The sequence below is a fragment of the Lissotriton vulgaris genome, chromosome 7 (genome assembly GCF_964263255.1).
Source record: "Lissotriton vulgaris chromosome 7, aLisVul1.2, whole genome shotgun sequence".
In the NCBI taxonomy this organism is placed as follows: domain Eukaryota; kingdom Metazoa; phylum Chordata; class Amphibia; order Caudata; family Salamandridae; genus Lissotriton; species Lissotriton vulgaris.
The window spans coordinates 1,752,642,120-1,752,669,704 of record NC_141695.1 but is presented as its reverse complement, the minus strand read 5'-3'; the positions used below and the strand labels follow the sequence as shown (position 1 = coordinate 1,752,669,704).

At 45.9% G+C, this 27,585-nt stretch overlaps 1 protein-coding gene across 1 annotated transcript in view; it reads right to left on the bottom strand.

Moving 5' to 3' along the window:
- Positions 1-27,585, bottom strand: part of MEGF8 (multiple EGF like domains 8) — a 399,920-nt gene that overhangs the window by 79,242 nt on the left and 293,093 nt on the right. The window contains exons 36-41 of the mRNA XM_086933057.1: positions 22,883-23,097; positions 21,413-21,620; positions 13,387-13,552; positions 12,180-12,372; positions 7,432-7,602; positions 6,449-6,579 (exon numbers count right to left, since the gene is read on the bottom strand). Coding sequence (XP_086789183.1) covers positions 6,449-6,579; positions 7,432-7,602; positions 12,180-12,372; positions 13,387-13,552; positions 21,413-21,620; positions 22,883-23,097 — 1,084 coding nt within the window. The remainder of the gene's footprint in view (positions 1-6,448; positions 6,580-7,431; positions 7,603-12,179; positions 12,373-13,386; positions 13,553-21,412; positions 21,621-22,882; positions 23,098-27,585) is intronic.

The following is a 27,585-nucleotide window of genomic DNA, read 5'->3' as shown; positions in this document are numbered from 1 at the left end:
CACCTTCAGCTGTGAGGGGTGCTCAAGCAGCGTTTATCTGATCTTCACACAATCCCCAGAGTGCTTTGCGTTCACTTGAACGCGGAGGTATGATTATATAGAGTGGATCTATGGTACACAAACATACGGAGACAGATTACAGAGGATTTGCAAATACAAATGATTCTTAATTTTGCCCAAAAGAGGGCTCATGGTTATCCATGAGTTATTGTTTACCACGGTGTGTAATTTCTCACCCGTAACGTGTGAGGGAGAATTTAAGGATTTCAGTCTAGGAAATGGGGAGCGTTGCTTTAGTGACTGGCTTCCAAATTAAAAGTGAGCTATTCCACCTTCAGAAAGGTGTAGGGTGGAAAGACTTCACCGACAGTAGGCATGGGGGAGCGATGAAGTGAATTCCCATCAGGGAAAGGATAGAGACGAGCTGCAGGGGTTTGGACCTCCAGACACTGCTTCAAAGAGAATGGATGAGGCAAAGTTTGGGCGAAGACTCAGGCAGCTGTGGGCACGCACCTCTCCTTGCCACTAGCATGCCTGATGGCATTTCTTGTCCAGAAATGATACTTGGATTAGGTGAAACTCGGCAGACAAGTATTTCCTAAAGAGGAGACGGAATCTTTTCCAGAATTCTATCAACGGGGTTGCAATGGGCATGTCGGATGAAGATGGTCGAGTGCATTCTGAAACTCGGGGCAGCTTCCAAGCAAGCCTGCTTTAAAATGTTTTTTTACAGAAGGTTAGAGGTTCCACCCAAAGCTCATCCCTCCTTTCTTTGCAGCATCCACGTGCAGCGATTGTGCAATTAGTTAAATATTACATTGTTTTTATGATTTATCCCCTTAAACAATTACTTTTTAAACCATTATTACATGTTAAAAGAAATCTAGGAATCATATAACAAAACCAATATAACAAGAATGTGTGCTAGTAACATTTACAGACCACCTTACCTTGGGTCATGTAATTTAGAACATATTTACTTCTTTACGTCTCATCCATTTCACGTATGATTGTAGTCAGTATATCCCACATCACTGAATGACGAATGTTGAATAATATTGGTAGAATGCAAAGGGCTGGACAGAAGCCACTTTGACAGGCTACCTTAACGCGTGGGCCCACACGCTCGTACATGGTAATCATGAGTAATCATATGTCGGTTCATGCCCTTCGGATACTGCTGACCACAAACTCAGACGCAACCACAATCTATCGCCCAAAGACACAAACAGAATGACATCTGCAACGGGTTCCTTAAACCAAAGCCTATCTTACCACAAGGGTGGTGCTGCCCACAGCTGCATTCAACGCCATGTCAAAGTCACTATGGTTTGCCCTTTTCAGGAATTCTATTGGGTGGTGGATATGCCTTAGGTAATCTAGTTCTTCCACCAGGCCCAAACGTGTTCAGGGCACTTGCTACTGCCACAGAAGTGTCTGGTAGCAAACAAACATACGATTTCACCACGTACAATCTTAACTATTGACAAAGCCAATAAGCCTCGCTTTACAAACGTACTGGCTTTCATCAATGTCTTGGCAATGTTGTACAGCAGACTGTGCATTTAAAAACAACAACAAAAAAGAAGGGGAAAGATGCGGCCGGCCACCCCATTTTGTTTTATGCGCACACATCCATCACCACACATGTGCCCTACGAAATGACGCAGGCACTTTTTATTAGTGCTAGAAGATGGATCAGTAATTAAAAAACAAGCATTTGCAATGCAATAGGTCTCGCATTTACGAGAGTTTGAGCTATTGGTATTGTTCATGACCATGCCAATAGCTTAAACTCACATAAATGCAAGACCTATTGCGATGCAAATGCAGTTTTTGAAAAAGCACCCCATACGGTGCTTTCACTTGAATGTCGGCCACGCCCCTTTCTTTAGACGAGCCGCGTCTAAAGAGAGGGGCACAGCCACCACTAAAGTGAAAGCACGGCATGGAGCGCTTTTATGAAAAAAGAATTGGCTTGTCAAGTTGACAAACAAATGCTTTTTTTGGGGGAAAGTGCCCAATACAGCAATTTTACTTCAATAGCAGCCGCGTACCTTTCTTTTGATGCAGCTCTTCTAAAGAAAGGGGCATAGCCAACATTAAAGTGAAAGCATCGTATGGGGCACATTTACAAAAAAATATTTGCAATGAAATAGGTCTCGCATTTGCGAGAGTTTAAGCTATTGTCATTTATAATGCCAATAGCTCAAACTCTTGTAAATGCGAGAACTATATCATTGCAAAGAAGCGGCCACGATTGCCCCGGGCTGCTTTGAAAGTGAAAGCGCACATGGCGCGCTGAATGCTGCAGGAAAGCATGTTGTGTCTGCAGTAGCAGAAATTCATTAAAGAAAATAGGGCTTACAGAATTAATAAGACATACCGTGTAACAGAAGTAAAAGGGCCAGTCATCATGGGAGGTTACAAATGAAGATAAGGCGGTGCTAAGGAGGGAGTAACAAGCCTATTAATGAATCAGAAGCCAGCAGTTACGAAGGACAATGACACACGCCAATAAAAAATATGGGTGGATAGTGGGCGGGCTTCAAGTCCATACTTGAATACAGCATAACTCGCAGGGCAGCGCATGCGCAGTCCAGGCTCGACCTATAAAAAATGAAACTGTAGTAGAGCAAAAGCATTTTTCTTTAGGCAGAGTGGCAGGCCGAAATTTGCAGCTTGGGCGTCCAATAAAAATCAAAAGGACTGAGTGGGTGAGGTGGGACAAAAGGGAGTGGATGAGAAGCAGCAGGGAGCCGGAGGGGGTATGAAAAGCAACAGAGTGCGTGAAGGCATGAAAAGCAACGGGGTGAAGATGGGAGTGAAAAACATTGGAAAGCAGGTGGGAAACAACAGGGAGATCAGCAACTGTGAGTGATCAGAGGCGTGGGGAGCAAGTAGATGATTGGAATCATGGGGGAACTTACAAGGAGAGGAAGCAAAGGGGAGCGGGAGGGGAAGCAGCGCACAAGGGAGTAAGGAACACAGAACATAAGGGAGTTTGGTGAGGGAAGCTCACAAGAAGGCGCTTTCAAAACATGTGGGAGACAGCACAGCAAGGGGTGGCTATTTGGAAGGACAGAAGCACAAGAGGGAGAAAGCTGGAAAACACATGCAGTGTTAAGCCAAAAACAAAAGAAGAGCAGAGGAAGGATAGAAGTCAGTCAATCAGGGATGGTAAGAGGCTATGCTCCAGGAAGGACAAAGCCAAGATGGACAAGCGGAGACCAGGAAAGCCATCAAATAAAAAGCAAGCAAATGAGTGACAATAAAGATAATCAGTGGTTAGCAATGAGTGGGCTATAAGCCAGTGTAAGCTCTTAGTAATCCCACAACATGTCTCTGCAACAGCGATCTAAAAGGGAAGTGTTTTCACTTTACGTACTTCAATCTGCCACCCACATTTGTGGAATAACTCAGGTGCTTGAAAAAAGGGGCATGCCTGCATAATTCATCCAACTCCAGCTTCTAGCAGAGGGGCAATGTCGGAACTCAAATGACTCCTGTAGCTCAGCAGGGAGCGCCAACGGATTGTGTTGTCGCCCTCTAAAGCCTTTACGTAATGATACTTTAGGTTTAAAGTATGCGGCCTGGCAGGGACATACGTGCACACACGAGATGAAGACGAACATGCCGCACACAATGAAGTAGCTTACCAACAGGAATGTCACTGCAGTATGGAATGCATGGCTTGAGGGGCAACAGATCATGGAAACAGAGTGCCTTGTGCTTTTCTGGGGTATTGAGATACAGGACCAAGAAGGCGGCAAGTTGTGCCTTAATAAAAGTGAATGAAAATAAGAAAAATTCAGCCCTTCTAATAGCACACTTTGCTTGATGCCAATGAATGTCCCCACTATGTTCCCATATACTTGGAACCTGTGAATGCCATTTGCACTGGTTCAAACTAAAGTTATTGTCACTGCCACAAAATCCACTGTGTAATGGTTGTCTCGGGTCTTCTGCTCTTTGCAGAGGACATGACCCTTCTTGCAAAATTCAAGCAGCTCAAGCAAAATTGTCTGCCATTGGATCCAACTGTAAAGTCAATACCCTACAGACCAACAGCAGCAAACCTAAAATCATGAAATTTCACAGACCGCATGAAGCTTCAAAGTGACGCAAGATCTGGATGGGGACAGAGCAATCTACCAACGAAAGCTTTTTGCTAACTAGAGTAAGACCTGCTTACAACTTGAGTTGGAACCCCAGTGCATTTCCTGCATCTGACAAAAGCTGAATCAAAAGAAAAAAACCTACGTCTCTTAACAAGAAGATCTGATAACATCTTCTCACACGCAGCCAAGATTCTGCAAGCCAAGTATGGAAGTGTTGAGGCGCAACACCGGTTGACCCCTGCGCCAACCGCTACTAGAATAGCAGACAGAAAGAGCGTGTACATGACCAGCTGATGCTGCGCCGGAGGAGTTGTCCAATCACCGCTCTGGCGCTGGCTTTGGCCAATGTTCCTCCAGGTCTTAAGATGAACATAGTCCAGTCAGATGCTCCTCCAGAGGCCTTCATACTATGGAGATAACAGAACAGTCCAGTGGCAGAATAATACATTCAGAAAACGTTTCTCAGATACCTGGAAGCCCTACAACAGGATAGGAGTGAGATGCATATGGAATCAAATGGAACAACTCACAGTGGCCTTGCTGCCTCTACCCACTGATTACAAAACAGTAGAAGATGAAATAAAAACTGAAAAGTGAAGAAACGAGATTGTTTCTTTCTAAAGAAAATGTAAAATTACTGCACACAGGAGCTGCTCTGACTCCCAGGGTAGGAGCTTATGTGCCACGGCAAGGAGCGATTTGAGTCTACTACCCCAAAACTTGAATAAATGACAATTTTCAGAGAAATCTCTTCGAAAGAAGTCTGTTTCATAACTCAAACAAGAAAATATCAGAAACACACAGCAAAGACATATACACTATGTGACACGGACCACCGTGTGATAAAAATGTCAAGACTGCCCCTGTTGAGTGCACGGATAATAGAGATATTAAAGATGTGGAACAGAATAAACGCCACTAGGAGAACCTAAAGCAGCAGTTTCAGAGATGGCGTGCAGTACTTTGTTTGAGCCAAGCAATGGCCGAGCCACCCTGGTTGGACTTGCACAGGTCTCAAATTGCAGAGAAGATGTGAATGGACTAAATTAGGAAACTCTGATTGGAGGGTTCTCTGAACTCTTTGTCGACACTCCCTGCTTTATTCCATGCTCCCTTCCACTCTTCAGTGGCACTCACTGCTTTACCCTAGATTCACCCAACTCTTTTCCAGCCATCTCTGCTTGCTTGTAGAATCTCCTCAACTCTTCTCTGGAACTTCCTGCTTCTTTCTAGACTCCCATGAATACTCTGCTGATACTCCCTCTGTCCTGAACTCTTCGCCTGCACTTCCTGTTTGATTTCAGAATTTCCAAACATCTTTGCTGGCACTCCCTGCTTCATTCTAGATTTCCCTCAACTTTCTGCTGGTACTTTCTCTGCTGCTTGTTTCCATAATGCCCAGAACTCTTTGCTGACACTCCCTTTGCGATTAACTCTTTGCTGGAACTCCCAGTTTGGTTTCAGACTCTACTAAAGTAGCTGCTGGTACATCCTGCTTGGTTCCAGACTCAGGTGAACTCTTCTCTGACATCCCCTGCTTGATCTTAGACTCCCATTAAAACTTTGCCGATTCTCTACTGAGCATGAACCCTTGTTTGATTGTAATGGTTTCTAGTGAACACGACTTTGGAGATGTGACTGAATCTTTTCATCTGTTTGGTGTGACTTACAGAATCTCAAATACATCCAGCAGTTATGTGAAGTAACATGGGGACCTGAGATGTGCCAGGGAATGTTTATATCAGACTAGTTTGAAGTTTGAGTCCTCAAATACTGTGCCATGTCCTTCCCACAGCCCAGAAGAGTAGTCCTTGGAGAGAAGAACTGCAGTTTTAAGTCTACAGGCGCACAAACAATAACAGTTGGAAAGGTGTCAGGAATGTGAAAAAGCAGAACCCCTACATGCGTACTTTGCTTTCCTTTCATCAGGGAGACCCCTTTATGCAACTGTTCTGCCTGGAGGAACTGTTCTCTAAGTCCCTCACTTTACTTCCTAGCTTCTGTATTTACAAGCTCCACATTCACATCTATGTCATGCTCCAGTGTTCGATTATGTGCATATTCGTATTATCAAACACTAGAGTGTGATTATACATTGCATTATCACAGAGGCTTTTGATCTCTTGTAGACAAGCACACAAGTCCTCCTTTCTGCCACTCACACAGCACAGTGACGGTAAGTTGTGCATGCCTCCAGTAGTTTCACAGCAGAGCGCACTCGCAGTCAGCGTGTCTTTACAAGGCTGTGTTCATTTTGGGGATTGTTAAGCTATATTGGGCTGTGTGCGGCAGGTGGTGCAGATTTCCTAGTGATGTAGCATCCTTACTTTGTGCATCTCCCTTCGAGTAGAAAGTATCCCAGAAGGCAGCTCTCACACTTCTCCCCGAAACTGTTGTTCTGGCAGTTCACGCATATGGCAACATCTTCAGCGGGTCCCTCCGGCACCCAGCCCGGGATCTGAAAAGAGGCATTATTAGTGAGAATAACATCTGCATGGATGTGTGAGGACATAGCTTTCCTCACCTGTAACAGCAGTTCTCCAATGTGGAAATATAATATAGTGAGTGCTGTGCTGCTAAAGGTTCTCAAACACTAGCAACATCCGCACAGAATACGCTTGGCTAAGTGAGTGGCTCTAGAGCATTCCTAAGGGTTTTGTTTGTAGCATGAACTAGGGTTTGTGCGCCCTACACAACCTTCCCCTGTATATCGTTTATTAAACGATAATGTTTTTCATGTATAATAGGAACACAGGCTACTCAAAGAATGCACCACCAACTGACTTGCCTATAAATCCACAATTAGTGTTGTTGTCAGGGTGGGGGAACCGAGAATGAAGGTTTCTAAATTCACTTTTGAAACCAGCATTTTTTTAATACACTGCTAAAATCTGATGTGATAAGATGAAACAGTTCTGCCTATTGATGAAATAGACTTTTGAAGAAACTTTAACCTACTTTTACTGCAAAATGCCTTTAACAATGAAGGTGTTTCGAAAGTTAATAGGTGCAAGACACTCTAATTTCTTCCTTTAACTAACCTTTAAATAACTGCCTTTTTATTTAACTTCTTTTTAAAGTTTAGGCTGAGTCGAGTAAACAGGAGCCAGCCCAGTGCTGTTGTTGCCCAGGGGGCCCACGTTTTGGTTCGGAGAGCCACATGCGGCCAGCGTACTTTGAGTATCACTGCTGTAAAACATCAACCGGAGAAGTAACAAGCTTCGGTGTCACCAGCTTCCAACCCATCCTCACCAACACCACGGACCACATCCCGCCTCGGGTCTGAGAAAGAATAGTCATCTCTGCTTACCAGGGAGCGCTCCAACGGGAACTTGGCGGGATCCACCTTGGCTTTATCGTACTCATCCCGGCTGATGCAGATGGCGCTGTTCCCTCGACAGAAGTCCAGACAAGGTTTGCAGGTCCCTCCATTGGCAGCGGAACCTACAAAGAGGGGCTTACACTTCTCACAATGTTCACCCTGCAGGGGGAGAGGCGAGAGGGGCATGGTATGAGCTGGAGGAACACACCAGTGCGTCCCACAGAGAAAGCAAACACAGTTTACTATTCAGCTTCTTGACTATTCACTGCAGATCTGCACACATACACTCTTCCCGTCAGCGGCACCACCTGCTATTATTCACAGGAGACTTGCATACTGTGCTAAAAGCTAGTCCTCCCCTTGCCCCTTTCTTTCAAGTTAGGTTGAGTTGTTGTGTAGTGTGCAATAGTAGTGTATTGTTTTCTTGTTTACCTTTTACCCTGTTAGTTTCTCGATCACACCTACAGACAGCTCAGGCTGTGGACAACACCAATCCTTACAATATGCTTGCAGACAGCACACTGCATGCCAGTGGTTGGCAATCTTGTCACTTATTTGTAGGCTTTCCTGTTTTCAGTTTCTATTTTTGGTAAATTCTGGTGGTGTTTTTTCAGTGTTTTCCAGTGATTTCAATACCTTAAAAAAACAGTGGTTATCAGTGGTTACCCATTTTCGCTCCATTAAAAACAACAGAAACGGTGTTTTTCCGGTGTTTATGGAACGTTTTGCTTTTATTATTGCTTGCTTTCTGCACTGATAATGCATGACATATAGAAAGTGTACCACAGTGTATGTGAGGTCCAAATACATATTTACAAATCAAACTTATTGTAGTACACCATAAAATACCTTCTTCAATGAGTCTTTCATAATGCTCACTCACTCTTTCCTTCCCATGTATCTGTGAAAAGTCCCTCTCAACAATGACGGATGCACGATTGTTTCACAGGAAGGAGCCTGTGCTCCAAACCATCGAACCAGGGCTGCAGCAGGCTGTGGCCAGATGGTGGCTCAGACCAGGGCACATGGGAAGGTTTCGTCCACAGCAGAGGCAAGGAGAGGCCATCAGTGAGGACCATACGGCTGCCCTACTCTAGTGACAGCTCTTGCGCATGTTTTACCAAATGTATTTGCTCCCGAATTCCCAAATCACCTCTTGATTGCAGTAACATTATTACTGCTGGGTGCACTATCCCACAAAGTTAACGCCCAACTGTAGATTAGGGCCTCAGTAGGGTCTGTCTACAGCATGCGCCTCTACCAACCCTGCGGTCATACACAACAGAGTAGCTTCTTACTCGACCAACCAGAAAGCACCTTGAGGCCTCTACAAGAGGTAGGAGAGCACTATGGCAGCACGATTGCAGTGACATGCTGAATTTGTAAGAGCAATATCAGCATATGACTCTTAATGTTCAGTGGGAATTGGCATTTTGTGCTCACTTTGTGACTGCATTAACTTTGTAGAGCTGCTGCCAGACTGGTAAGATCACAGCATAGTGCTACCTGATTCTGAATACCAGTCCTGGGCAGCTCAGGGAGTGCAGCAGACAAAAAGACCAATCAGCAAATTATGCCTGATGGTGCTGACCAAGTAGCTACACCACACAAGGCCTAGTTGTATCCCTAGTCTGTCTGCTTTTCTGACACATTCCAGCTGGAGACCACTTCCCCAATGTAGGAAGGGTACGCCAAGTGTCAAAGTACTGTGCAGAGCGACATTATATGATCTCTCCATTACTGGGTTGGTACCATCACAATCTAGTACCACCTGACTTAAAATCCTTGTTCCTCATAGAGCTGAGACAGGAGTGTAGTCAGCATAAAAACACCCCCTCTATGCACAGGCCCACAAGTGAGGCACCAGCTATCTTGTTCAAACATCTAGTCTGCTAGGTTTTCTGTTGCCGCCAGAAAAGGCTGCTTGTTCCAGGAATTGGCCCTGATAGAGGCTGGTCAAGGAAGAGGGTTGACAAAGATCCAACCCTAGTTGCCAGGAGTGTGCTTGAGCTGAAATAAATAATAAATTCAGAGTTGTTCAGTGCAGGGATCTCCAAAGAGATGCAAGGCACTGTGCCAACAGATATAGATGTAAGGTACACCATTAGTGGATATAAGCACTCTGCCAACAGATAAAAAGTGTAGCATGTGAAAGGTGCATTGTTACGACACCTCGTTTGTTGATGACAGATGATGGAGTGGTTTAACATCTGTAGCAGCCACCCCGTCCTCTCAAGGAACGAGTCAAGTACTGCCTTCTGCGGTCTTGGTGGTGACTTCTGGAGGGTGGACAGCATCACTCATACACTTTATCACTGTGGCCTTGTGAGAACTACTTGATGGGGATTCTGAAAGGCTACTTTGGGCAAGAAAGTGACAAGTGCTCTTTCAAAAAACTAGCCCGCTTTGCCCATAACCAGCTCACCCACAGAGCCTTCCTTCTTCCCCTCTCCTATTTATGCAGCTTTCTGGAGAGATTTGCCTTCGGTAATTGAAAGTGCAGTTAAAGGAAATGTAAATGTGTGGGGGAGGGGCTGTGGCCTTTCTTCCTAAGTTGTGCTAAGCAACCATGCAGTTAATTTTAAAATTGTTAAAAGGCACTGACCCACCTTTCTGTTAAAGGAAGATGGAAGCGAAGGTTTGTGCTCCCTGCCCCCCAGCGCTACTCAGGGATAGCATGGGAGACAGAATTTCAAAACCAAACTGTGTACATAAAGGCAAAATGAGCATGTGAAATTGGTTCACCGTTGTGGCTTGACAGCCACCTGCCCCATAATACCCTTCCTGTAAGCAATAAAGCAACCCTTTTGTGACTTTGCCTATATTTGAATGTACCTCCTTTCTGTGCCCTTACATAGAATGTGCCGCTTTTGAGGTTTTCTCTTGAGCTATGAATCAGTTAGCTTTGTGCTCTGCTTGCGTGTTATAAAGATCTTCTTTTGGGGTTGCCAGCATATTGTCTAGCACTCCTCTTAAGACCTGGCCAAATTTCACAACTAACCCCCAATTGTTATTTACATGGATATTGTAAGGGACTCCCTTTTGTGACGTGCCTCGATGCTACAAACTTCCCTTAGTGACTTGCTTATATATTGCACTACACCACTATTTCTGACTTGCGTGTTTATTATTATTTTTTTACAATAGGGATTCACTTCTCTGCTGTGCTTGTATGTTTGGCTTGTGTCTATACTCTGAGGCCAATGTGGCTACCTGCTTAATATGGCCCTGAGGACGGCTCAAGGTAGGCCTGGGGTCCTGATTGGCAGGGCCTCAGGTCAACTAAGTCGGAAAACCAGCAAAACACCAGGCAAAAAGTTTGGGGCAACCATAGTCAGGTATCCACCTTCCTACAGGCACCACCCCTGATCATAGCACGGCACCACCCCTGATCGTAGCACAGCACCACCCCTGATCGTAGCACGGCACTACCCCTGATCGTAGCACAGCACCACCCCTGATCGTAGCACGGCACCACCCCTGATCGTAGCACGGCACCACCCCTGATCGTAGCACGGCACCACCCCTGATCGTAGCACGGCACCACCCCTGATCGTAGCACGGCACCACCTCTGATCGTAGCACGGCACCACCCCTGATCGTAGCACGCCGCCACCCCTGATCGTAGCACGCCGCCACCCCTGACCGTAGCACAGCACCACCCCTGCTCGTAGCACACCACCACCCCTGCTCGTAGCACACCACCACCCCTGCTCGTAGCACGCCACCACCCCTGCATGTAGCACGCCACCACCCCTGCTCGTAGCACGCCGCCACCCCTGCTCGTAGCACGCCACCACCTCTGCACGTAGCACGCCACTACCCCTGCTCGTAGCACGCCGCCACCCCTGCTCGTAGCACGCCGCCACCCCTGCTCGTAGCACACCACCACCCCTGCTCGTAGCACACCACCACCCCTGCTCGTAGCACGCCGCCACCCCTGCTCGTAGCACGCCGCCACCCCTCCTCATAGCACGCCGCCACCCCTGCTCGTAGCACGCCGCCACCCCTCCTCTTAGCTCACCTTTTCATTAGTGCAGGAGGTCCCCTAATATGCACTGTTTACCCTGGGGCCAGAGACGCCACCCTATGGCTTTTTCCCTAAAAACAGGTTTTTACCATGGTGTTCCAGGTATTACTGAAGCACTCTGAGTCCTGGTTCTGTGATTACCCGCCCCCTCCCCCAAAGTAAATAAGACCCTTGCATTCTAATCCTGCTCTTACCATGGTGTTACTGAAGTACTCTGTGCCCTGGTATAGAAACGCCACATCCCACATGTAACGCTTACCTTCCGACCCCCATCTTACCATGTTATTGGTGCGCACTGTACCCTAGCCCAGAGATATCTTCCAAACTCCACTCTATGACCCTTGCCTGAGATTTACCCCTCCACCCCCAACACCCTATGACCCTTGCCTTCCAACCCCGTTCTAACCTTGGTGTTACTGAAACCATCCGCGCCCCCGTGTCCTGAGATTTACCCCTCCACCCCCAAAACCCCAGGACCCTTGCCTTCCGACCCCGTTCTTACCATGGTGTTATTGAAGCCATCCGTGCCCGCCATCCGTGCCCCCGCGTCCTGAGATTTACCCCTCCACCCCCAAAACCCTAGGACCCTTGCCTTCCGACCCCGTTCTTACCATGGTGTTACTGAAACCATCCGCGCCCCCGGTCCTGAGATTTACCCCTCCACCCCCAAAACCCTAGGACCCTTGCCTTCCGACCCAGTTCTTACCATGGTGTTATTGAAGCACTCTGTGCACTGGTCCTGGGCCCCCACGCCGGCACAGTTGCTGTGCTTGTTACACTGACACTCCACCGAACAATTCTGGCCCACATATCCAAAGTGACACTGGCACCGGTTCGGCTCCACACAAGTCCCATTAACACAACCCTGGTCACAGACAGGTCTGCAGAGCCCCGTCACACTGCAAAGAAGACAGGCAAAACATTAGCAGACACTTGGAGGGGGAAAGTAAGAGGGGGTCGAAGGAGGAGCTAAGAGTAATATGCAGTGAGAGATCCTTCGACGAGGAGGAAAAGCTGAGGTTTTGAACTGGGAGCATTTTAGACTTTTTGTAGTTGGCAGTAAACTGATTTTTTTAGGGAAGAAAAAAGTAATTTGTTTTCTAATGGGGGAATTACTTAATTTGGAAAAGGTTTCTTTTTATTTTCAATTTAGTAAATTTGTCTCTTTGCTATTATTAGACATGGTTTTGTTGCAAGTGGCAGATCAAGGGAATGAAAAGATGTGTTTAGTGTGAAGTTACTATTCATATGAGGAGACAACCCGTGGAGGGTCACTGCTGCGGATGATCTGAACAAATCAACCGAGAAGAGAGAACCAGTGAATGGGCACGATGGACAGAAAAGCACTAGGAGTAAGCCAGCAAATTCTCACATTGAGGATACATTGTAAACCTAGTCAGAGACCGTAGTCGCGAGTTCAAAAGAGGAAAAGGACATAAGAAAGAATTATTGAGACACATATAAAAAAATGTAAACAGCCATTACCAGAAAAGGCAACAGCAGCTAAACAAAGACGAAGTGTCTCTTTAACAGACAGGGTAGAGCCTCTGCCGCAGGAGGACTAGAGTCCAAACTGCACCCAAACTGGAAAGCCATGCTCTTCTAATCGGGCACAGGAGGAGACTCGCAACCCCTCTGCATTCTCCCAGAGGTAGGCAATACTTGCATGCTGCTCAGAGTGTACTCATCCCTGAAGGAGCACCGACCGTTACCCCATCCCAGGGGTAGGTCATACTCGCAGTCTGCTCAGAGTGTACTCATCCCTGAATGAGCACCGACCACTCTCCCTTACTTGCAGGCTCACTCGCCTCAGACACTTGCACGGAGGCAGATCACACTGATTTATCCAGAGAGTATCAGTTTTGAGGGTTGCTCTCCCTTCCTGCACTCTCGCAGGAGCAGTTCATACTCACTTGTCCAGTGTGTAACCGTTCTTGCAGGTGCACTCGTAACCCTGGGGCATATCATTGCAGTTCTGCGTCTTGTTGCAATCATGATGATCGTTGAGGCATTCGTTTTCGGGTGGGCAGGACATAAATGCCCACTCCATCTCAGGACCGCGGCAGGACAACTCTAAACCTGCAAAAGAGACAAAAGAATAAAGAAATGTGTGAATAAAACTTGCACCATGAACATCCGCTGGGGCATACCGTACTCCAATAGGAAGAGCGCTCTTGATGAGATGGAGAAGACCTCAGGTCTGGGTCCCTGAGCAGTGCAGTCAACTGCATTCAGCACTCGGTCTATCGTTCTGTCCAACTGTAAATTGGCCCTCTCGACACCCAATCAGGATTGCCTCAGTGGTTAAAGCTCACCCCCTTTAGTGTGCCGCAACTGCAGCACATTAGAGCGGGATTGTAAAAGTCACTCACACCCCACTCAATCTCACCGACTTAGTAACCAATAATTCTCAAGTCGGTCTTAGAGGAGCCTTTTCATTAATCTCACATAAGCACACATTGAGCTTAGGAGAAATGCAACTGTCTCACGTGACTCGTCTGTTGATAAGGAATTGCTTTCCTTGTGTTTATTTGTGCCTATAGGACTAAAATAAAGTTTTTATATATGCACTGTACCCTGAGGTGATATCAACATTAATTCCGGCAGGAGCCTCTAAGAAGTCTTCATTTAAGGTCAATGCGGTTTACAGGTGGATGAAAATCTATGAAACCAAACTTTGCGGGACATGAGCTTTAATTATGTGGAGAACTGAACTCAATATTGCAAGGACCTTTGAAAGTCATATGAAAAGATATTCTAAATGGATGACATCCTCCACACACTACCATTCGTCTACCTGTGGTTGACACAGGAATGCACCCTATATGATATAGAAGCATATACCCCTGCCCGAGTGCGTGGATGCTGCTGTAACTGGTACCGTGACCTAAAATCAGGTCCTTGCATCAAGCTAATCTAGCGTGAGAGTCAAGGTGTAGGTTTGTCTCTGATAATGTAAGGTCCAGTACTGGTCCTGCGGGACCGCTCATGGTGGCCAGAAGACTCCCTTAGTGTGCTATCCACCTGCACCTGCCCCAGTCTTACTGCGAAGCTCCAGATGCACCAGCCAGGAAGCAGGACACATCTGCAGAGGACCCTGGGATCACCACAGCAAGACCCGCTGAGTGGCATTTATCTGTTCCTGAGAGGCCACGCATGCCAAAGACATTTATGGTGCCCAACTTCCCCTGCCACAGCTGCAGGAGCGGCATCTCCCCAGGGGTCCGAACCGAGCTGTAGTCATGTACTGAAGCAAGTGCAAGGGCTTGTCACTGTTTTCTGCCGACTACAACTAGGAGGGTAATCACAAAGTGAACTGATTATGTATGTGACCTTGTGGGAAATGTAAACTCCATGTGAGCCTAAACCATGGTCTTTGTGGTCCTGCCAAGTTTTACTGGGGGAACTAGAAGAACGAGGGTTGCCTGGGTGGGGAGAGAATGGAGAGAGGGGGCTTGATCACACTCAGGGTAAGTGATCAGGGTATTACCCTGTGTTTGTAAGTTGGAATGTGTAGTATAATTGTGAGATGAACCTATTTTTTTAGCAAAACAACAACAGGCACTGGGCTGGACATGGAGGCATTGTGCCTGTTGAGTTCCGAGTTCTTGCCTCCGACACTACCTCCCTGTCTGTCCGCACTCGCTTTCTGGACAGTAAAGCCCGGGAAGGGTTGCACTTGGCCCAGTTTGTAAAGCCATAGATTGATGGACTGATCATTTATAAAGCGCACTGTCACCCACAAGAGGGTGTCCAGGTGCTGAGATCACAGCCATGCCAAAATCAGATGGAAATTGAGAGGTGCTTGTGCGGCGGCTAGATGGAAGAAGGTAAGAAAACTAAAAGAATGGCCTTCAAGTAAAATTCTCCTTTGATATGGGATGCACAGAAGAGGGGATATTCAGCTTGAAAATAACTTTCATGCAACACTTGTAAATAACTTCCGGTAAATAAAGGCAGAAGCCAAGGGCTTTAACAGGTATCTTGATTTTCAACGTTAACCCTGTGAAGATCATCAAGGTGTTTCTCCACATGGAAGAACTTTTCAATCTCAACAGGAGATGCGCGGCTGCATTTTGGATAACTTGAAGACATCAGAGCTGAGTCTTGGGGTGTCAGAGGAAAAGGGAGTCACAATAATCCAGCCGTGACACAAAGCGGCTTGGACAGCCATGTGCCTGTATTTCATTTAATTGAAAGGCAGAACTTTTTTTAAATTAGAAATTTAAGGAGAAAGAAACAGACGGAGATATTTTCCTATAAGGAACGATGGATACCAAAGATGCTTACCCAGGTTCCTAGCAGAGCACACGGGAGAGGGTGTAGCTGCTAGCCGCACTGCCGATCAGTTTGAAATTCTCGAAATTTGGAGGAGATGAGGCTTAAAGACCGGACGTCCATCCAATGCATGGTGGACATGCACTGCTTGAACTTGGATTGAGCAAGAACAAATCATTGTCAGGTCTAAGAGTCCGCTGGGTGTCATCCACTAGGGAAAGAAAGGTGAAACCAAAGAAATGGATCATGGATGCAAGACGGGTAGCAAAGATTTAATAGAGTGGGGTTAAAGCCAGCACTCCGAGAACGCCATGATGAATAGGTTTGAAACCAGATCTCAAAAGTTGGAACTGAGGGCCCCTGAGAACAGTCAGACAGAAAGGATACAGAGCCAATCAAGGGCACAGCCTCCCACTCCTGCTTCTTTTAGACGAGAAGCAGAGGCAGAGTAGGAGACTGTGTGAAAGGAGCAGACAGGCCAAGCGGAATCAACATGGCTGCCATGTCAGGGTCTAGGCACCCACATAGTTTGTCTAGGACACTTATCGAAACTAACTAGATACTGAAGCCAAGCGAGAAACCGGATTGATAGGAGTCCATAAAATCCTTTGTTCGTCACAAAAAAATTATTCAAGAGTTAGAGCAGGAGAAAAGCAGAACCAGTCAAGAGTCCGCGGATCTGCAGAGGGTTTTCGGTCTTTACTCTGGAGGTCCACAACTTGCTGCCATAACTTAGGACCGGGTTCTACTGATAGCGACTGATTGTAGCCCGGTGAGTTGTGGTGCTCATTCTTTGAGATATTTTGCAGCGCATGGATCAAGGTGAGATCTGGAAACTTGGGCATTAGTCTTGGAAAGCACATAGTCCTCTGCAGGAGGAAAGCATTCCAAACATGATGAGAACATAGGTATCTCAGGAGTGTCTATAGGAAGGCAGTTACCAAGGTTTGCAAAATATTGTAATTTTATGCTGAAAAAAAGAGGTCAAATCATCACAGAGGGGTTGTGCTCAAGCGCATAAGAATATTAAAAACATCTTTATTTGGGGCACTGCCATAGAATTGCATTCTTGCGATTAGAATACATTGTTTCTTTTTTTATCGTGCAATGTCTTCAAGTACAGGAGATTATCATGAATAGATACTGTGATCTTCTCTCAGGCCCACGGGATCGGCAGTGCCATTTGGCTTCACTGAGAGCCCGTGAAGTCCAAGGCACAGAGGGGAGAGTATGTCACAGGTTGTTACGTTTCACTGGATCACACCGCTTATTGAAAGCGTAAAGGTACCGATTGAAAGTGGGAAAAGGGACTACAGGAGCAGAGGCCACGGTCTCAAAATACGCACTTTAGTCCAGTGTCTACTTATAACTTAACCTTGTGCCTAAAGGTGGGCGCCCTGCAGGAACTGACTAGGAAGTTAAAAATTGAGACCTGGCCTCAGCAGGACACTTATCTTTAGATACAAGATCACAAGGGCAAAGTGCATATTTAATGTGTGTCCTTTATTGCATGTCGGCACATGTAAGGGTTGCACCAAATTAAAATAGGAGAAGCTTTTGATTAAAAGATTGCCATCTTTATCAAAGGTAGTCAGCAAGCCAGAACCGCGAAGGTGACTGCTGAATGTGTGGGAGCCGAATGAGCTCACGCATCAGGCGCAGATATGGGTAACGATGGGGATACTGGTGACTAGGCGAAACATAGCGCAGACATTGGGGGTGGCAGAGGTACCATCTTTGGCAGCTTGGTGTAGAGACATGGACATGGCCATGATGGCGGAGAGGACGGTGTTTATCTGTCGGGCTGCTCCCAAAAATGGAGCAAGTTATGGGGGGCGTAGAATAAATTCCGGGGAGGTATCTGTGAACCACCACCAGACCGTGATGAAGAGAGTTCAGATGGGGAGCAATGAAGTATATGCCATAATGCATTTGGATGAACTGTTTGGAGTAAAGCAAGAAGTCGAAAACGTATGGAAAGTCGGCAGACGCAATTTGTTAAAAGGGATTGGTGTATTATTAATGCAATGCGATTATGTGCAACCTGTATTCTATGCCACGGTTTGCTTTGGAAACAATAAAACAGATTTACAAAAAAACAAAAAAAAGTAGTCAGCAAGATAGTTTAAGCCTTCTAAAACACATTAGCATTCAATAAAGGAAACTGCTGGACTAATTTGATGACTGACTGCATCCCTCGTGCACCTTCCTCTTATCAACAAAATCAAATCTTTAAACTACTAAAAGTTTTTTTTTCCCTTTTGCCTGGGGGTATTTAGCTTTTACAACTGACTTTACTTTGCATTCAACCCTTTTCAAAACATGTAATGTAGCTTATTTCTTTGCTAAGGGGCAGAGCCTGAAATTTTCATTTTCAGTTTTTTATTTAGTTATGTCTATTGAATTCCCAGATATCCGGTGATACTTCCGTACCCAGGTTTGAAGCGATGGCCATTATATTCTCCCTAGATATACATGGCCAGGATATTTATTGCTGTTTTTTCTTAATGTGATTTAAAACTGATCGCCTTTTTTAGGTCTCGCCTGGGGATGCAGCGCAAAAGCGCTGTCGCCAGCTAGATCTATTGTCGCTGACTTGCCTCCCAAGGGAGACAGGAGATGGGCACGCGCAGGGTGTACTGGAAATGTGAACGTGCAGCGCCGTGCACATCTCCTGCCCCCTTCCGTCCTCGCAAGCCTCCTCTACTTTCACTATTGTTCTCTATGCGCACACGCACTCAACTCGGGATGTCCTTAAGCCCAACAATGCACCCAGCCAAGCTTTCACTCACCGGCTCGGTGTGCAGGTTCCTTGTCTATCTCATGGCATGCCGCAGGGGTCTCCTCACCACTCGGGAGCCCCGTGTTGCCTCTGGTGCCATGCAGTCTGCCCTCGCTCTTCGCCCGGTACCTCTGATGGGGCCGGGACTTCAGCATGGAGCCTGCGGGGTTCCAGACGTCCTCCCCGGCGGTTCCTTCCGGTTTCTTTGGCAGGCCCAGCCCACGTCCAAACAACGGCTGCCTGACTTCCGGAGTGCGCCCTGCGATGTCGCCTCAGTTCTTCAGTTAGTGTTTCTTTCTTCGCATTCTTTACAAGGTACTGATAAGCTGTCTAGACTGGGTGCATGCTAAGAGTTACTTATCTATTTGATGGTAAAATACTAACCTCAACTTATCTTCAGCAAAGGCTGTAGAAATCCGCTATTAATATGATCTCATCAATAACAGTTTGCCCAGAATTTCTTTAAACGCCATCACTTATTTCCAAAATGTTTCCAAATTTGTTAGGACGCCGCAAACCCATTATTTCAATCCTTTGTGCACATCATGTCTACTCATTGTAATCCGATAAACTCACCTGTGGCACACAAGGCCAGCTTTTGTGTGTCTCGCAATAAATTCATTGTTCTCTTTTCCCCTTCCATCAATCTGGATGCTTGGCAGACGTAGTTTGGGATTAAGGGGCCAATGGGTCTTCCGTCGGCAGGATTTATGTGTGGTGTAAAGTGTGCAGAATCCTGAGAGCTGCACAATCTAATCGCAAGCACGCTGGCCTGTGCCTTCCTCAGGCTATTTTAGAGCTCTTAGGCCAGTGTGGCTGCCATGAAGCGGCCTCTCCTGTCCCGGTTTCTCCTTTCTCAGTTAGTAAAGCGCCTTCTTTCCTTCTCTGCTTCACTACAGAGCTGCTGCGTCATACTAATAACACGCAAGCGATGAGTGCTACACTGCACTTCTTGCTTAAAAGAAATGAGGAAGCGTTTCTAATCAAAACACGTGGGTAAAACATGATATGTTGAGGCATGTAAACTCTAATGACTGCACAAATTCTTATTCTTCCTTGTTTTCCAGCAACACCACCACTGTAGCTGTGAACAGCTGCACGTCACGCAGCGCTTTATGGGGAATGCACCCCCAAGAAAACGTTCACAGGCAGAAACTGCCTCAGGCAAAGTTTTGACCAGGGAACACACAAGTTTTGGCTTCAGGGTTTCCAGACAAGAGTATGGATGTGTACTGAGCAGATCTCCAAATGAGATAGACATTTTTTAATCTTTTATTCATCAGGCCCGCTCTATTAAGTTCTATACCATTAGAGGGTATACAATTTTATATTGTTCTTATCACAGGCAATTGACGCGCCCCTTAAGAGGATATTCCAGATATACTCTACAGATTTCTCAATCAGTTATGTGGGATATTGCATAAGGATATGTATTTACAGGTGTTCATAGAATACATTACAACCTAATTACTGTATTCCGCTATTCTGGATTTACCCAACTTTATGGGTCTAAATAGCAGTTCAAAGAGTACAGTCTGGACGAGTTAGACTACCTGGATACCCAACATATGAATTTTGGAATCTAAAATTGAATAGAAATTTTAGGTAAGACGTGGTGACCTTTTCTATCATTACTGACATTTTCTATGAGAACCCTCTTTATGATCATGGGCTTTACATCACAAGATTAGGTATCACAAGCCAATATTCTGCATATCCCCTAACTATATATAGGATTGTCTGAGGAATACATGTATCCTTATCTTTAGGATAGAATCCATACTTCCAAATAAGTTTGTTAAGTGTGAGCTAAGTTTTTAAGTTATTCAAGTAATTAGTTGAAGAAGGTGATGAATATTGTCTGTTTCACTGAAACGCCTCGTCAACACTTTGTTTTAATCAGTCAGTTCTTTCAGAACTTGCGGTTTGTTGTATAACACTTTTTACTAATTTTTCATGGTATTGTTTATGTATTAGACGATCTGTACTAATGAAATTATAGATTTGATGTATTTAGTGTAATAACATTGTTTTATTGTGTGCATAATTTTAATTTCCATTACACAATTCTAATACAACTACCTTGATATTGTGGACTGAGAAATACTGAGAAAACTGAATTGTGACTATCTTCATAACCTTTTTTATGATTTTTTAATGATTTTTAACATGTTTTGTTTTATTGAATAGTCGTACAAGCAATAGAAAATACAAAGAGATTGTCTTTCTTAACACAATAAATGCCTTGTTTGTCTAATTGATGATGTTTGAAAAGAAATGCTTTTTGTTCTAACACTGATGCACTTTAATCTGTAGTTTTCCAGGGTTGCATTATCTATAGACAGAGAGGAACTATTTATATACCCTCCTCTGACTAGGTTACATCTATAATAATCTATCCCTTGCTTTACATCACAGGGGCAACCTATACATCTTTGTAGAACGTCCTTAAGAATAAAAAACAGTTTTTTAATGAAAAGGGAATATCTTCTGTTTTTGATATCTGTATAGAGCCCTTGAACACAAAAGTATCCCAACATCAAAGCATGTAAACCATCCCCGCAAATGCTCAGTTTTGAGTGGGTGGTGTCTGGGCCTCCCATGCATCCTGCAGTTTTGTCGTGGCCCCTCTAGCAGCAGCCCCTAGGAGTATCTCACACTTATTCAGCAGTTTTGTTGTGGCAACCCCTAGAAGCAGCTCCTACATGTGTCCCACACATCTCCAAACATCTTCCCTTTCTGCTCAGTACTTTTACCATTTCTATTACAGATTTCCAAACACTCAGGCCGCTCTTATCCTACTAGTAAAGGGAACAATTCATTTTCAAAGAACCCAACTTTTGGCACATGAAACAGGGGTAATGATCAGTGCTACATACCAAGCTTGGGTCCAGCGAGGCCCCCTGCCAAGCAGCGGCCATTGCCATTCTCCCAGCTTCGGGCACACCATCCACAGCGAGGCTGGCGGATGCAGAGAGCACACTGTTTGTAGAGGGAGCAGGAGGGAGCACAGCTTTCCAGCCCACTGAGCACACGTCCACACATACCCGCAGCGCACCGCATAGGGAGGTACGTCGGGCTCATGCACTAGAGACCAAGGAGAAAAATGAGGATCAGAAAAGTTGCAATACATAGAAACCTGCACACCCATAATGACCTACATACCATCACGTCTACAGCGTAACCTCCTTTGCACTCACACCATTACCTCATCATCGACAGGAGTGGGCAATAAATTCAGCTCCACCGAGAGAGTTTTGCCTGCTCCCCGCGTTATGTGGGGTTCCGGCAAAATTCCACCATTGTGAATGACTTTTTTCTCACACCCCGCTCGCCAACGCTAAGTTGTCGATGAGAATTTGCATCCCCTAGCATGATTTTCAGGTGATATAACGCCACCCTGCAAGATTTTCTCGAAGCAGGCGGTCGCCGCAGTTCATGAGCTTTCGACACAAGAAAGCTACCACAGGAGTACAAAATGTACTGGAGCTGCAGCAAAGAAGCAGCACCCTCTGGCGCGCCACATGGTGCAGTTTGCGCTGATTTTGCAGCATGGATCAAGCTCCTGGCACTACTATTTGTGTGAGCAGTTCAACGTGTGGAATTCCGCCCAGTCTCAGAACTCTGTAGAATCCTCTAGTGTTTTTATGTAACTGCGGTATTCCGCTAGGGGAAACTCCGCAAGGTCTGCCCACCCCTAATTTCATCAAAACACAAAGACTTCTACATCCATCATCACTCTCCCCCCACAGCATCATGTCAGCACCCCAACACCACACTGCGTCTCCATACCATTATCGCTCCACCCTCACACCGGAATCTCAGTATGCTCACATTAACACCACGCAGGTCCCAGACGATCACCTCTAGGCTCAATTCCAGCACATCTGTGTTCTCTGCCATAATTTCTTCTCCCGTACACCACCACAAAGCCCCCATAAAACCCCTGCTGCACCCTCCAACAATTCCATTTGAACATCTTACTCCTACATTTCTCACTTTACCCGGACATAGATATGGGTCATGTGCGCACACCTCCAGATACACTGCCCTGTCCCAGTAAGGATGGACCCTCCAACGCAATGAATTTCATGCTCAAATACTAATATCTTTTAGCAATGAAACACTTCTGTAACACTAAACTACAGCTATGTATTTCTGTGCAAATCCATATGATTATCACTCACAGTTCCAGTTCTCCTTTGGCCATCACTAAAGGAGCATCTCCCTCCCACTCTATTCCCATCATGCATCTCTTGGGAAAGACTGTCACTTGCCCCTTATTACGCCACTCCTTCATTGTACATGCACTGTCCCAGCACCCCACATAGGAGGCCCTTCACACGCACCTGCTGCTGGCCCACACTCCATCTACACTGCTGCCATCCTCCGTCTGCCCCTTTGGAGCTGAGGCAATCACTGCAGTTCGTGTGGTTGTGGCACGGCACAGGACAGGCCAGAGGAGGAGAAGACTCCACAGGCATTGGAGAAACGTTCAGTAACGAGTGACTGAAGCACGTCCAGTCGTAGGTGGGCTGCACGCTAAGAATCCGACGGGTCTCCCCTGCCAAAAAGAAAGGAAAAGTCACAACCACAGACTGATTAATGAGGACTTCTAAGGTTTGGAGAGCAGCATCGAAGAGACTGAAGTAAATCGACAGAGCTCAGAGCACCACTGATGAGCAAGCAGCATCGAGGAGACGGAAGTAAATCAAGAGAGCTCAGAGCACCACTGAGGAGCAAGCAGCATCGAGGAGACGGAGGTAAATCAAGAGAGCTCAGAGCACCACTGATGAGCAAGCAGCATTGAGGAGACTGAAGCTCAGAGCACCACTGATGAGCAAGCAGCATCGAGGAGACGGAAGTAAATCAAGAGAGCTCAGAGCACCAGTGAGGAGCAAGCAGCATCGAGGAGGCTAAAGCTCAAAGCACCACTGATGAGCAAGCGGCAGGCAGGAGACTCAGAAGTAAATCAAGAAAGCTCAGAGGACCATGACAAGCACAAAAGCATTCAGCCAACACAAGCAAGTTAAAGGCAGCTCAATGGAAAGCTCAGACCTACACCCCCCCCCCCATGCTGTGTGGAGGTGTTAAGAAGATAGCAGGTTGCGGAACAGGACAGTCCAGAAGCTCAGGGTGTTGTATAGCATTTTAGGACCCTAGTGTAATTTTACCGATTCATCCCCTTATATAGGTATAAATCACCTTGCCCTAATATTGGCATAAGAAATCATAACCATATTTAGACATAGCCCATGCAGTCCAAATACATGCATGGATACTTCCACTAGTTCCAAAAAGTCACAACGATTTCTTGGAAAACTCTGCTTCAGCAGTTAGGGACTTCCCCTTGCTTGAATATTGATTTGTCCAAGAACTCATGGAGTTTTCAAAGAACTGCCCTCCTTTGATTACGTTATTATGTCCAACTTTACGTCAAACTAGGCACCTTCAAGGTATAAATATGCCCACACTTGCACTAGCAAACACACAGTGGTTTGGAGCAGTTCGACTATCTACTTGCCCGACACAGCTCGATGCTGCAAGTGCCGAAGGAAGCCGACCCTCCAGCAGACGCAGAGAAAGACGCTGTCTTTTTTCTTGCAGAGAAATCCAGCTCCAGTGTTTCCAAGCTCCCCTTGCGGGGTGTTGGGAAATCGAGTCCCGAGATAGAGATACCAGACCACCTTCATTCTAAACCAAGGTACAGAGCTGATTAGACCCTAAGAGAAATCTTGGATAGATTCTTGGCAAAGAATACTAAACCTATGCTACACCATACTTTCTTCTTCCCTCGTACTAGACCTAGGTTAGGTACATTGGGGTAGGCGTATTTTAGAAGCATCAGTTGAGTTCTTTTTAGTCATTGTTATTTATGTATGTATTTTATGGCTTAGAAACCATACCATGCTTTTACAGTATTATTTCATAATACTCTTCTTGCAGTACGCATTATACTTTTCAGCCAGTATTACGATTGTAGCAGTTCATTTCTTCTGCATGAGAAAGAAGACTGTTCAATAAATCCTTTTATTGAAAACGCCTGTCTCTCTATTTCTCTGCACCTCTGATGAAACGAAGCATGCACGATTGACTGAGTAAAATATCTATCTATTGTTTCCACAACTCTGAAGATACGTTTTATCTTGGGGAAACAAAGTTGTCATGTTTATGCGGTTGTCAAAAAATAATCCCTTCTTGTTTATTCAAGAAAGTTTCTAGTGACATCTGAGCTAGCTGGCATTCACAATTAAGTTTAATATATTCGATAAAGACCTAGTCGACCCAAGTCCTACGTCAATTCTATAGGATATATTATTCCAATGTGCAGAGCCTATTGGGAATATAGGAACTACACTACAAGGGGCAAACTGTGCTCAAACAGGAGTATTCTGCTCTGAACTCACTCAGGTGTGGGCACATGGTGTTCACAATGACCACCATTAACACTTCGACTGAGAGGGAAATAGGGTACTTTTTAAGGTTGGGATGCGCAAAGAGGACAAGGAACCTCACACGGATGCCTCAGGTCAAGAGGCTGATGATGGTCTGTGTTAAGAACGTGACTTAATGACAGATGGTGCTCTGGTGGGTCAAAGGGAAAAGCTTCTCACCCCTTGTAACAATAGTTGTTGGGGCCCTGGGACACTGAGGCTGCGCAGTACTATTCTGTGAATTAGAGTTGGCGCCATAATACTACTGCGCTCCTCTTTTCAGCCCTTGACTTCCTCCAGGTGGCTGGGTCAAGGCTTACTGTAGGAGGGGGAGGCGTTCTGAGACCCACAACACAGAGCACAATAGTAGTGTCTGTGGCAATGTTTTTGGATCCGCCCCCATAGAAGGAGCGATGAAAGGAGCCTCGTGAGGGTTGAAACTGTAATGCTCCCATAGATTTTGCAGTGTCCGTGCCTTTTTTCATTTTCTCTAGAGTTGTGTCCACAGCTGAGCCAAACAGGTGTTCTTGATCTAACAGCCGATTTAAAATAGTTGTTTGCACTTCCTGTTTAAACCCTGAAATGTGTAACCATGCATGTCTACGGAGTAAAACACTGGTGTTAATGGATCTAGATGCAGTGTCGGCTGCAGCAAGGGCACATTTGATGGACACGTTTGTAATTTACTTGCCCTCCTGGACCAGATCGTTCGCTTTGGCCTTGTACTGGTCAGGTAAGTGTTGGATAAGATTTTCAAGCTCATCGCAGTGAGCCCTATCATATCTGGCAAGTAGTGCTTGAACGATAGCTATCCTCCAGTGATTGGCTGCTTGGGAGGCAACTTGTTTACCTGATGCATCCAGTAATGTAGATTTTTTGTCTGGGGGTGGTGCATCACCAAAGGTTTGGGAATTTGCACGTTTTCTTGCATTGGACACTACTACAGAATCTAAGGGAAGTTCTGGTTCTGACAGGGTCTTTAAATATGTCTGCCAATGCTTAAAGGGTGTCATTAAACATGCACCAATGAGTGTATTGCTTTTTGTGATTGGGCAAAAGTGTCCATTAGGAAGTCTTCTTCCATGTGTTCGGAATGTAGTTCCACGCCATGATATTGCACATCTCTATTAATGAGCTGACTAAATCCTATACTATCATCTAGGGGGGGTGGCTTAGATGGGTATGAGTCTGCATCAGGAAGGTCTGGAGAATCTGTGGGATCATCGTAATTGTCCCATGTGGTGGGGTAGTGTTGTCTTCATCAGGGTCATCTAAGGGATCCTTACTGTGTCCACCCACATCCCCTAAATCATCCTCATCCTGTGGTGGTAAAGGTGAGCATGGAAAAAATCTAGGAGAGGGTATAGGAGAGTTGATAGGAGACAAAAGGTTTAGTAGGAAGGATAGGAGAATAGGGTCTTATGGGTGAAGTTGCAAAGTCTCTCTTCTTTACAGGTACCTCAGGGTGTGAGTGAGGAATTAGATTTCCTCTTCTTTGTTGGAAGACTGACAATATGGCCTGTTTTAGGGTCCATATGTAATGTTTTTTGTTTTGGATCGATAGGATCTGGCCGAAACAGTTTTTCCTGGTTGTCTTCTTTCGGTGCCGATTTTATTGATTCCCAACGTTGCTTTGATTTGGTTTCTATGGCTGTAGGAAGAGCTTTGTGCTTCTTTGGTTTCGAAATCCGAGCAGAGTCTGACCTTTTCCTGGGATCTGGAGATTTTAGGTGCTTTTCCGGTTCCGAGGCCTTGTGGTGTTTCGGTGCCGAAGGGTTCGGTGTCGAGGCCTTTTTGGGAGTAATGGAGATGTGTTTCCCCGATTTCTGTACTGAAGGTGTTTTCTGATATGCGGCTTGCGCGATCCCGAACTGCCGGAAGGCTTTTCTTTCGTTTTCGGTGCCGGGCTTGGAGGCAGGGCTTCTGAAATGTTCTTTTGGTCTCGACTAAAGCCGTGAAGTTTTGACCGGAGCCTTCTGTTTTTCGGGGTGGGGCAGGGGTAGGGATATTTATACTCAGTCGTTGCCCGGGAGTGATGTGGTCATCGGAGTCGATGTCGTCCGCTTCAGAGACAATCTTGAGCTCTTCCGAATCCTCTGCCTCTGGAACATCGGGCCTTCATCGAAAAGGTCTTCTGGCACCAGTGCAGCCTGTTGCGCTATAACGTGCCGTCGAGCCAGGCGATCACGGATTGTTTTCCTGGATCCAAAAGAGGTGAAGGCTTGGCAATCCTTTTTTTCGTGCTCTGGTGATAGACAAAGGTTGCAAATCTTGTGGTGGTCACCGAGTGGAAATGTAGCTCCACACTGGGGGCATTTTTTTAATGGAGCCCTTTCCATTAGCCGTAGGCCCGAATGCCGCATATATGCCCAGCGCCCCACGTCGAGGACCGGAATCGAGGAGTTGGGAGTTAGCGAGTCAAAAGGCACGGAAACGAAACAATACAGTAGAGTGTGATAGGTTGCGCTTCGAAAAGGGTTTGGAAACACAGTACTGAACTGGAGCACAGCAAGTCACATCCGTATCCAATGGCGGAAAAAAACAATCTGAGGATGGAGTCGATGCCCATATGCACTATCGTCCAAGGGAGGAGTCACCTATCTCGTGACTACAAAGAC